The 12,339-nt window shown below is 51.1% G+C and overlaps 1 protein-coding gene across 2 annotated transcripts in view; it reads left to right on the top strand.

Moving 5' to 3' along the window:
• The window catches only part of FYCO1 (FYVE and coiled-coil domain autophagy adaptor 1), a 73,978-nt gene that overhangs the window by 2,120 nt on the left and 59,519 nt on the right, over positions 1–12,339 (top strand). The window contains exons 2-3 of one of the 2 annotated variants that reach the window (XM_033131495.1): positions 538–666; positions 9,193–9,365. In XM_033131495.1, the coding sequence (XP_032987386.1) occupies positions 9,311–9,365 (55 nt within the window). In that variant the 5' untranslated portion in view covers positions 538–666; positions 9,193–9,310. Of the gene's footprint in view, positions 1–537; positions 667–8,511; positions 8,704–9,192; positions 9,366–12,339 lie in introns of those variants that run through there. The other variant, XM_033131494.1, reaches the window with a different exon arrangement.

Genomic DNA, 12,339 nt, shown 5'->3' on the forward strand with positions numbered 1-12,339 from the left:
TGAGTAACTCGCCCAAATGGTGGAAGCCATCACCTTAAATAACACTTTCAGCTAAAGGCTAAAGAGGATATTGGGGTAGAAGGTCCATAATAGGAGGTAATAGGAGGTGACCGGGAGAAGCACAGTAAACCAGGGGAAGGTGGTTATGCAGATTTAAGTCCCTGCCTTCTCCCTTGCATGTAAGTGCAGGCCTGGTACAGTGAGAGAGAAACACCCTTACAGATGGATATTTCCCTTACAAATGTAAATGTCCTTTTACAGGACCGTAAGGTCTAGCTTTTCAGAGCTTCTCTCACTGCTTTTTCTTAAAATGAACTAGCCTAAGGTAACCAGTAATCCCAAAGGGGCGTATTTTGGAGTGGCAAACTCTGCTCCCCTTCAAGAGCAAGACCAGAACAGCGGGTGACTTTGGCCGTGTTGGTCACCGAGGCCGTGGGCTGCTTCTCCAGAACTGTCAGCACTGAAATGGCAGTCCTCGTCTTCCCTTTAGGGGAGAGGTTTGGCTCATGGGCACACTGTGTTTTCTGCTGATTCCAGGGACAACTTTGGTGACTCAAGACTGGAATGCCTTTAAACTTGAGGAAGCGTGTTGTTGAGCTGTGAAAATCACTGGTAGGAACTCAGTGTGGAGCCACATTCACTGGAGCAGCCCCAGCGGCCGGGCAGGTAAGGTTCATTACGTGGTGTCTTGTAAGGAGCTGGAAGCGCCTGTGATCAGGGATGAGTGGAGTGGGGCCTTGTCAAACATCTGCTCATCTTGTGGCCAGATGTCTTTGTCTTGCTCCAAAGATAAACAGCAGTTTTTGTTTGTAATCTCAGGCCAGTTTTGTTTAGCTTTTTTGTTTGTTTGTTTTGTTTTAAAGCTCTTGATTGGGAGAAGAGCCTCTGTTCGAACAACTAAATAAACCAGTAGGGTGGGTATTGAAATGTGTCCAGGGGTCTGTGTTTATCTTCTTGCAGTTTTCAGATGTGTCACTGTAGGTCCCCATAGTAAGAGCTTCAGCTTCAGAGCCCGCGGGCTCCACAGCTTTTAGAAGAGGAGGATGGCAGGGCTGTGCTCAGGTGTGCAGGTGTTTTTCCCCTCTTCCTCACAGGGAAACCAGTCAGCCTGGTGCTTTTAGCGATTGCCACTGGTTGTTCCTGTTCATGCAGGTCTGTGGCATTTGAAAGATCCTGTTTTCAGGGATGAGGATATGTACATCAGTGTGGTTCTGAAGACAGACTCCAGAGAGCTGTGGTCTGGTTATAGTACTATGGCCCTGTGGCCGGTACAGGGGCCCAAGGGCAGGTCTGACCAACCGCCTCGGGAGCCTGGGGTACCTCACTCTTGACGTGGAGCAGAAAACTGTTAGGAAAACCCTTGCAATTTAGAAATACAACCTGAAGCGGAAAAAGCATTTCCAGCAGGCCCTTAGCATGCAGAGGGCTAGGCCAAGGGAATCAGTTGGCCTGGACAACTGGACCAGAGGTGGCCCTTTAACATGGAGCTAGAAGGGATATCTTCACGCTGACCCTGTAGCCCCAGGGGCTTTTTCCAGGGCATCTGCAGCCTTGGTCAGGAACAGGGAGGGGGCACCTGGGAGCCTCAGCCAAAGATAGCTGCTGAGCGTGTCTGTTCTTCTCCTTCTCCACCTCCTCTGTGAGGGAAGATAAAGAGTAACCCCCACCCTGTATGAAAACAAAGACAAGAAACAAACCAAAAAACCACGCAAGGTAGAAAAAGATCAAGTAACATCCCCAGAATAGATCAATTTGCTAAAATTGTCTGAAAATAATTGGGTGAGCTAACCTTACCGTGAGTCTCACCCAGTCATGGCACGATCTTATCGGTAATGATAAATTTCACATGACTAGTCTGACTCCAAATCTCCAAATCTGAATTGGGTCCAAATTGGCAAGACTCAGCAACAATTGGTAAAAGAGAAGACCATTTTCTTGCCCGTTGCCACAAATGCTTCAGAGCCATCCTGGGTCTTGCTGGCCCCTCCTAAATGCCAGAATATAGGCACCCTAGCCCGTACCCCCCCACCCCCGGCCCGTCTATACCCAGGCTGTTGCTCTTGTCCCCAAGGAGCACAGCAGAAATCACATCCATCAAAACTTCCCCAACCCTTGCGGTGTTCCTGTTGGATGGTTCCAGAGCCAAACTTCTAGGAATGGAGGAAAGAAAGGGCCTCGGGGAGGGTGGGTGAGTGGGGACGTGGTGGTAATGGCTGTGGTTAGCATCGTCCTGGGTAGGGTAAAGGAGGCACCTGGGCAAGGTGACTTCAGGATCACAGCTGAGGTGCACACTCTCCGGTAGACACACTTAATCCACCCGATTGCTAAATTAATTTATTCCATTCATTCTTGGAATAGTAACTATAATATTTCCACAATAATGATGGTATAATGTCTGCAATTACTTGATTGCAGACTTGATTTTTTAAATGCATTATTTTTGTCAACATGAAAGTAATTAGTGCTCCGTAAAGGAAAATTGAAAAATCAGAGAAATAGAATTTTTTGAAAATTTACCCATGTTTCCCACCATTGAAGGATAATTATCATTATTTACATGTTGGTACATTTCTAGTACATTTCTACGCCTAAAGTTTCGTTTGGTTTGTGGAGCGAGAGCCAGTCAATGTGTTTGGTTTTGTCTGATTCATTCATTGAACAAGTAATTCATTGAGGGCCCTCCGTGTGTCAGATCTGTGCTAGGTGCTGGGGAAAAAATGAATAAATAATGAATAGCAGTGGAGCTTACAGACAAGTGGGAAAGACAGATTGAACAAGAAATGACTGTAGAGGTAGATGGTCACAAGAGTGGAAGAAAGGAGAGCTCCCTGCACTGGGGCTTAGAATCTTGAGCAAACTAGAGTTTGGTGCCTCATGTGCGTCTGCCTTCGTCTAGGAGCTTCTCACAGGCTTCAGGTGATCTCTCGTATTTGCCTGTAAGCTCACTGGGGTGTACGTGGTCTGCCCCTCCCCGCTGGAGCGTGAGTTCCTTGAAGGCCAGGGCTCCACCGGCCTGGTCCACAGCTGTAGCTCCAGCTTCTGGGTCCGGCCTGCCTCTTAACAGTGGTGCCAACAACAACAGCTCTTGGCTGGCAGGCGGTTTGTTAACACGTAGAGGTTACGTGTTGTCTCCCTGAGGGCCGTGTTTAGTGGAGCAGCACATTCTATCAGAGAGAGCGATAGTACATCCTATCAGTTCTTAATTCATCATTAGCTGGACTGACGCCTTGATGCTCCGCCCAGGAGAGTTCCTGGAGCTTGTGATTTGGGAGCGCTGCAGTTGTCTCCACCGGTGCGGGCTTTGTGCTGTTTGGGGCGCAGGAGTAGATGCACCAGTTGATGCACCAAATGAGGTCTCACTCATTTGTGCAGCTGATCCAGAAATGGCCTAGATTTTTACACGAGCCGTCATCACTTCCTGGATGTTTTCTCTGGGCTTTCCAGTGGCACTGCTGCCCCAAGTACAGATGTGTAGCCCCTCCCAGGAGCAGCTGCCCGTCTTCCTAAGAAAAAAGACAGTCTGCTTCCCCCAGACCCGGAAGCAACACTTCACATCCACAGGTCCCTCTTGACTCTGCTCTCCTAGGTCAGTGGGCTGAAATTGGGGCCGGTTTCACGTGTGTTCCAGGGCGAGTGACCGAGAAACCTGAAATTATTGGTGAGAAAGAGGGGGGACCCAGAGAAGTTTCAAGAAGTGATGGCAAAGTCGCAGGTCTTCATTCTCTTTAAGAAAGAAGATTGCAAGGCAAGGAGGAGTGTTTGGGAAACGTGACGCAGGCCTGCATTTGGTCAACACATTAATTGTAGGTCTAAGGGATTCAGTTGCCCAATGAGCTTTTGCTCACGTGTGCTGAAATGTCCGCCTCTGAGCTGACCTCTGAGCTGACCTCTGAGCAACTCCTGAGCACTCCCTTCCCTAGGTACCTTCTTGGAGCTCTGGGGAGGGCAGCCTGTCTGCCCACCAACCTGTTCAGCGCTGAGCCAGTGGGACCTCGGGCCTTCAGAGCTGCAGGTACCAGCCTAGTACCCCCCTTTCCATAGGTGGTAACTGGACATATGCTGTTGGGTGTGTTGAACGAGACCAAGGCAGTGAACTCTTCCAGAAAGGCTTTCTGCTTTGGACTGATCTGAACTGTCCTCGTTAACTTCCTGTCTTGGTCTGGATGGAACTTCCAGCTGGTCTGCTCCACCCTGTGTGAGTGCGAGGAGTCCAACGGTAGGTAAGGTACCCTCTCTGGTTCTTAGCTCTAGTGTTGGGAGCAAATAGGACACATTTTGCTGAAGGCCCGGCAAGCTTGTCTTCCACGCCCAAACCTCCTCTTCCTCCCCTTCTGTTCCTTCTTTCCTTCTGTAGCTACTCAGACGCTGTGTTGCTCCTGTCAGAGCCAGTTTCTGGGCAACATTATGAAGGTTAGTCATTTGCACCATAGTGTAAATAAGTTTACAAGAGTCAGTCTTTGCGTTTTAATTTGGGACTAAACTGCTGTGTCTGTTGTTTAAGGCATTTAGGGCTTCCGGGCAAGTGTAGGAGGAATTTGGAGGTGGAGAAGATTCTTTACCTCTAAAATAATACCTAGGCCATGACTAGGCATTCAGGCGGTAGTCCCAGGTAATAAATAAGAATTTTAAAACATGCATTTAGTCCTTTTCCCTTTCAGAAGATTGGATATTTTCAGACATTCTGGGTAAGTTTAAACATAATTTTGAATTGTTGACTAGAGAACCCAATGTTCTCCCAAATTTTATAAAATATATTTCTCTGTTATTTGAAAGAGCTTGCCAGAGACAGTGATAGAGGTTTTCACTTGTCACGCAACAAGGACCCTGGGTTCATGGAGGTAACTTGTACTTTGGGGTCTTGTAAGGGGTGGGGGTCCTGGAGTCCTTCCCCCAGTACTGCGGCAGCCACGGTGATGTGGACAGAAGCTGCCTCTGAGTGTCTCCCGAGTTAGGAGAGCAGTTTGCTGGTGGGGGTGGAGGTCAGCTTTGAGCTGGCTCTGCCAGAAGTCTGTGAGACCATAAGAAATGCACTTTCAGTCATTGTCCTTTGTTCCTGGCACAGAGCTAAACCCCTTGGAATTTCCTGACAGGAGCGTCTTTTGTTCTTCATGACAAACCCCTTCCTGCCATACCTGAGTTTATGCTAATGAGTGGCTCTGGCGGAGGTCCCCGTAGCTTCAGGGTGGTAGCTGGTTTCCGGAGGAACCAACGCGAGATTAGAGGGTTAGAACTTTCATCAGTGCCACCCCCAGACTTCTGGGGAAGGGGAGAGGGACAGGGACGGAAGGTGGAGTTAGTCACAGTGGCCAGTGATTTAATCAGTCGCGCCTTTGTAAGGAGGGTGGGGAGCCCCAGGCCACGGGGGATCCTTTCATTTATCCCCCCAACTGTGCATCTCCTCCATTTGTCTGTTCCTGAATTGTATTCTTTAAAATAAATAGTAATAAAACTGTTAAGATAAAATAAAATAAACCAGTAATAGTAAAGTGTTTCCCAAGGTTTTTGAGGCGTTCTAGCAAATTATTGAACCCAAGGAGGGGATCGTGGGACCCCCCGGGTTATAGTTGGTTGGTCAGAAGGACAGGTAGCAACCGGGGACCCTGCTACTGCCTGGAGCGGACAGTCCCGAGGACCGAGCCCTAAACCCGGGGTCGGCACTGACGCGCGGTGGTTAGTGTCAGACTCGAAGTCAATTGCAGCACATCCAGGTGGTGTCAGAACTGGTTACCGGTCTGGGGAAAAGCCACACATTTGGTGTCAGAAGGGTGAATAAAAATTTTTATTTTTTATGTGAATAAAAATTAAAAAAAAAAAAAAAAAAGCTTCATCCCTCCACCAAAGGGCAAAGTTATCTAGAGACACCAGGAAGTTAACCATGGTGTGGCGAGAGACAGTGCCCCGTGTTTGTCGTCGATGGTTAGTAATGACCTCAGACCAAGGAAGGGCAGGACAGAGTGCCAGGAGTTGTCCTTTCCACGTCCATGAAAACAGCATCCCTGTGGAGACGGTGCTCTTCCAAGGAAGCTCGCATTTACTTCCGGAAACCCTGTGAGATGGTGACCCACAGGCGCGGTAGGAAGCCCACTGTGACCTCCATGCCCATCAGCCAGTTTCTTAGGGCTCGTTACCTTGGTGGTGACGCAGCCCCTTTGGAAAAGCAGCCTGTATAGTCAGCCGCTGGCACAGCGCAGCCCGTGACCCAGGAACTTGGCCTCAGCTGGGTGTACTCCTAGGGTCAGGTGGAGAAGGCCTCCTGGGCGCAGGCCTACCTGAGGGCCAGGACGTCCAAACGAGCAGGTTTCTGTCCGCCCAGGCTTGACCTACCAGGATGCTCGTTTGGTTTGCAAATGTTGTTTGCAAACAACAATAACAAATGTTGTTGGCAGAATCCAAAGAGGGCTGGTTTCTAGAAAATCCAGCTGGTTGTCTAGTTCATGCATGGTCCTGGCCAGAGCCTGGGTAAGTTAACTATGAATCTGTTGTTATCACGTCCTTTCAAGCTCCGCCCTCTCCCACTTGTGCCAGTCTTTCCTCTGGTTGAAGTAAACACAGACCCAGCAGGCTTGTTAGAAGACGCATGGGGTATTAGTCATCTTCCCCCAAGATTAGTTCTTCCAGAAACTACAAGGCTCTCTTTGTGTTGACAACATTCAGGAAAGGAACACAGGTAGAGAAACGGGCTTTGTACACACTCTCCACCCTGGCGCCCTTTCCTCCTTGGGTCTCTCTGAAGACCTGCTGTTCATTTCTCAGACCAGCCCCACTCAGTTGCCATCGCCGAGTGCCACCACCCTCTCCCTTCCCCGAGTAGAATTAGTTGTCCCTTCCTCAGTCCCACTGCATCTTTCTAAATTCATCACCATGCCGCTGTTTTTGCTGAGTTGTATTTTACAAGATGTGAGTTTTGATAAATATGTTTGTCAGATATATATAGTCATGTAGCCCCCACCATAATCAACATAGAACAGATTTGCCCCCCACAATTTCTGCATACTCCCTTGTAGTCAGAGCCTCCCTTCACCCTCAGACCCTGACAACCCCTGATGTGATTTCTTCCCAGTGCTTTGCCTTAGCAAGAAGATCATGCAAAATGGGGTCGTGAAGTGCGTAGCCTTTTCAGTTGGGCTTCTTTGACTCAGCACAAAGCATTTGCTGTGTGTATCTATAGTTCGTTCCTCTTCGTTGCCGAATGCCTCTAACTTTTTATCCATATCTCTGCGTGGACCTCTTCTGCCGGATCCTGATATCAGGATGTTTTTCTGTCTCCCTCCTTGGTGCCCAGCCAAGCTCCTCCAGAGCTGGCCTGTGCCTTGCATGTCTCTCTGTGCCCAGCCCACACATAGTAGGTGCTTGGCAGAGTGTGGTGCCAGGGCAGCTGTGCACTGACCGTCATGAGCCAGGTGGGGCAAAGTGTGTGTTTGGGCAGCAGAGCCCCTGCAGAAATCTGGCCGAGCCCAGGCCCCGCCTCTCTAGGGCCCTGGCTGGTCCCTGCTCAGGCTCTGTGTTACTCAGGCGACCTGGAGAGACGCCCAGGACAGGCAGGCTGGCTTCTTGTAAACCACTCCCACCTGCGTTTGGTGTCTGATGGGCGGGGTGCCAGCACTTGCTGGGGGGCTTTGGAGGGTTCTCGGGATCCCCTGACTCGGGGGCTCCGTGTCTCTGTGGTACAGGTGTGTGTCTGTCTCGTTCCCCCCGGGCGAGAGAAGCCCTCTTTGGTCCTTGTTTTCACTGAGTCACAGCTGCTTGGCTTGTTAGTTAAAAATAGGCCTGGGCATATCTGCCCTCTGACAGGCCCTCCTCCCGCAGGCTGACGCCGGAATGCTTATGTAAATATTTGGAGGAGCATGAGGTTGGGATCAGTTCTATTCCGGGATCTGCTAGCCTCGCCCCTGGAGCAGTAAGGGGAAGATGGCAGCGGGAGAGTGAGGGCCAGCACGTGTTAGAAACACTCAGGGTGGTGGCATGTTATGTGGGAGACACTGGCATTCAGGGTGTTTCCTAGAAGCCCGTGGAAGTGGTTGGTCATTTGCTGTAGTGACAGTGGCTCAACTGTAAATCCACAGAGTTTGAAATCACACTGAGCAGGGTTCACACCACGATTCTACTCCTTGCTGGCCGGTGGCCTTAGACAAGTTTCCCGGCTTCTCTGAATGCCAGTTCCTCTTCTGTATGTTACCTACCCCACTAGGGCGACTGTGAGAATTAAAAAGATCATGTGTGTAAAGCACCTAACAGGATCCAGCACACAGTAGGCCCTCATGTAGTGGTGGCTGCTACTATGGCCGCCTCCAGTCTTGCCAGCTGCTTTGCCAGCAAACACTATGACTTTGCAGTGGGCATCTGAGGAAGGAGGTAGAGCTTCTGACGGGAGGACCCAGCAGGGTCCAAGTGCACGTCCAGGCCTCTTTCCGATGCCGCTTGTATCTCCTCATCTTTATTGGACTGCAGCCACTACTGTGTCCTTAAATCACTTCAGCAGCTGCCCGAGTAGGGCTGGTAACTCTGGACTCACCAGCCATGAGAGGACAGTAACTGAGCTTAAAATAGAAGTGTCCCTTGACTGGTCCCGAGGGCCGTGCGGGGCCCTGATGGCAGGCCCGGCGGGGTCGGCCCACCCAGGCAGAGCCGGACTCTGGGCAGCGGGAGCTGCAGCCCTTCCCCCGTGAGGCGAGCCGGGCTTTCCTTGGTGCAGAAGGCCTGAGGGTACGTGTCCTCAGCCCACGCTCCTGGCCACAGGTTACTGACTAGCCCTCCGAGACAGCAGCCATGGGGAGGATGTGGGGCCGGGCGGGGGAGGCAGGGGGTTGGTGGTAGCCGGCACCCGAGCCTTAGCAGGCCAGGGACTGGGGCTGGACTCATTCTGGCCTTGGTCCTGGGGGTCTGGGAAGCCACGGGGGGGCATCTGGAAAGGTGGAAAGTGAGGCAATGCTGTCTCAGGGCGGAAAGGTCGGGGACTCACAAAGAATAGGCCACTCTGGTTGATCTTGTTTCTTTTTAAGGCCCAAACCAGGTCATTGTGTCTGAATATGAGTGTGTCAGAAGCCAGGCAGGGAATGCCCACAGAGCAAGGCCCACGCAGAAAGGTCAAGCCGTTCCCATTATGATTAGACGCCCAGACAGGCGACTTTGTGCCAGAGCAGCGTCCCTCTCCTGTCCTTACATTACGTCTGAGACGGCCTCTTCCCGCTGCAGGTGCCGCCATGGAGTCTGACTTCTGCTGACCAGACCCAGGACCCAGGACCCAGGACGCAGGAGGCAGGCCGAAGGCTGAAGGTGCTTGGCCAGGCCAGGCGGCCTGCAGCCAGCGGCCATGGCTTCCACCGGGGCGGAGGGCCAGCTCCAGAGAATCATCCGCGATTTGCACGGTACGGTTAGGCCGCTTGGCACGCGGGTTGGGGTTGGAGGCAGCTGTAACTGTGCTCCCGCTGTTGCCAGTTGAAATTGAGCCCTGTCAGCTGTGTTCACACGAGAGTAATTGGAGCCCTCAGGACACATCATATTGAAATATTCGGGGCTCAGATGTCCGTCCTGTGTAAGGCTGGGAAAGCTTGCTTGGCCCTCATTCCAGGGCACTGTACAGCCACTTTGTGAACAAAATCGATTACTCCTTTCTCGGGCGGGGGTGGGGTGTGTGTGTGTGTGTGTGTTTTCATTCGTTCTTGGCTTTATCGCAGCTGTGTATTTTCTTAGCTTAATCACGAGCCTCTGGGCTCTGATGGAGGTGGCCCAATTGGGGAACAGTGTTCTCCTTCCCTCTGAGCAGGAAGACCAGATACCCGTCTTTCTGGTTTTGCTGTCCCACCTGGTCGTGGTGGGCGGACGGCCCGTTGCCTGGGACACACTCCAGTTCTGGGCCTGCTGCCTGCCGGACCTCCCTGAGTGTGGCCGTGCCCAGGAGAGACACTGCCTGTAGGCCTCTCGCTGGAGACGGGCCAGGAGTGGGGGGGCGCGTAAACAGGAGCAAAGTCAGGAGGAGGGGCTGCTTTCTCTGCCGGCTGCAGAGTCTCGGACCCGAGTCCTGCCTTTCAGGGGGTGGTCCATAGGTCCATAGGTCAGAATTTTGGCAAGTTTCCCAGACCCCGCAGACCCCAGGGCTGGTCTGTAAGCCTCTGGAGCTCCTGCACTTGCTGCAACATCATCTGACACTCACCACTTCCTCCTCGTCGCAGAGACCACAGTGACAGTCTTCTGACACACCGAGGCCCAGGGTCCTCCTGCTCAGACACCGTGATGACCAACAGTAGCCTCTCCTGCCCAGGGCCATCGGGCTAGTGGTGGCCACAGTCCTCATCCTGAAGGCCACAGTTGATGAGATAAAAAAATCAGCTTCTCAGGCTTATCTCCTATTTACATAGCACTTTGGGCCTCTACTAGCTAATAGTCACATGACATTTCACATGTGTCAGGCACTGTCCTACACGTCTCACAGATAATAACTCACTGAGCCCTCATGTTTGGTTCCGTGAGGTAGGAACCATCGTTATTCCCATTTTGCAGATACGGAAACGGGCACAGAGAGGTTCAGTGACTTGCTTAAGGTCACACGTCCAGTCGGGCAGGGCCTGGGTGTGCACTCACAGGGTGCCAGAATTTGTGCTCTTGACCATTCCAGTCTGCTTCCGGCTAAAATGTTATGCTTTAAAAACATATGTATCTATACATACACACACACACAATGAAAGTAAAATGACAATCCCTGCAAATCTGCATTTGCCACTGTCCTTGAGAGTTTCTCCACAGCATAGGCAGTGGTCTCTATGTTTCAGTTCCTGGTTCTCCGGCAAGACTGGGACCCAGAGGTCCTCAGTGGGAGGAAGAGAGGAAGAGAACTTCCAGTGCACTTTGGTGGGAATTCTTAAAAGGCACCGCGTTCTCCAGACCCTTTCTTTTTACCTGTTGGTAGCTGTCTGGATAAGCACACAGCTTCTGGATAAGCCTCCAGCTTATCCTCCCTGAGCTGCCCTTGTGCAGCGCACAGCCTTCGCCCTCTGCAGGGCAGCCTCTTGTCCTGGTGACCGCCGTTACCAGGGCTTTGGTGTCAGGCAGGCTCGGGGGCAGCTCCTGGCTCCGCATTGTAACCCTGGTGGATGTTGAACAAGTCCCTTCGCCTTCCGAGGCACAGTGTTAGCTTTGATGATAACACCCACTGCTCAAGGTCGTTGGCAGAAGCAAATAATAATTCATGGGAAGCTAAGATTATTCCTAAGGAATGCAGTTGCTTTATCAGAGATTAGAGCTGGAAACTTGGTATTTCATATCCAAGGCTCCCTCTTTCAAAATCTCAGGAGTTCCCAGATGAGATTTTGAGCGCTAAGCCAGCCTGAGGGTGGAGGAGGAAGGGCGCGTGTCTTCTCCGACCCCTGGGTCCCCAACTCTCTGTGCCAGCCACAGCAGACACCTCTAATAGGGCACAGCTGGGCAACGGTCACTTGTAAGCATCAGTCCTGAGAACCTGTCTCTGCTGTTAGCTGACCTTGGCCTGCGGGGTCAGTGTTAATTAAACTTGAGCAGCTCAGGCTCAGTTTGTGTCCTGGGCAGACCTGCTCTGTAGCCACGGTGCTTGAGGTCAGGGGCTCGGGCTCCTTTTCTGTTAAGAGTTATCAGAGAAGAAGATAGATTTTTGTTTATTTGTTTTAGTTTTTTCTTTGGTTCTTTTTTAAATATTTGTTTTTTAACAAGACGGTTTTGACCAGCATTTTCCAACCATCTCAGCTAGAGACATTTTTCCAAGTTCTAATCGAAACCCAGCTTCTAACAGTCCCACAGCAGAGCCTGGCAGTGAGGGTCAAAGGTGGTTTTTCCCCTTTTCTGCACAGGGAGGTAAATTATCTCCGAAGTGAACGGGGCCGGGGGGTGGTGGGGGGCTCTGGAGTCCAAGCCCTTGAGAAAACCAAGGTTCTCATTCTAGCTGTGTTGTTTGCCATCCGTGATCTTTGGCCAAGCGCTCTCACCTCCGTGAGTGCCTCGTCTGCAGAATTCTAAGTTGTACTTATTTTTTGTCATATTTTGATAACTCTGAAGTTGGGATCATCTTAAAATCAGTTGCAGCTCAGGTTTGTTGAAATGAAGCACTCCCTGCCTCGCAGTGCTGTATTAAGTGAGAAAGACATGCAAAAGCTGGGCCCCTAACAGGCAGTCAGTTAACAGCTACTGTTGTCCTTCTTGGGATTGTCATTGCTAGTCTAGTATTTGCACATTCTGGTCTTCTGAAGTCTGGACTCACCTGTACTGAGCAGTAGAATGATAGTGAAGGACGACAAGAAACATGGCCGCAGTAAAGGATAAAGCTTTCTGGGTCAGTATCGGGGGACTTCTGTGTGATTCATCCACGCAGCCAAC

Source organism: Rhinolophus ferrumequinum, chromosome 17 (genome assembly GCF_004115265.2).
Source record: "Rhinolophus ferrumequinum isolate MPI-CBG mRhiFer1 chromosome 17, mRhiFer1_v1.p, whole genome shotgun sequence".
Classification (NCBI taxonomy): Eukaryota; Metazoa; Chordata; class Mammalia; order Chiroptera; family Rhinolophidae; genus Rhinolophus; species Rhinolophus ferrumequinum.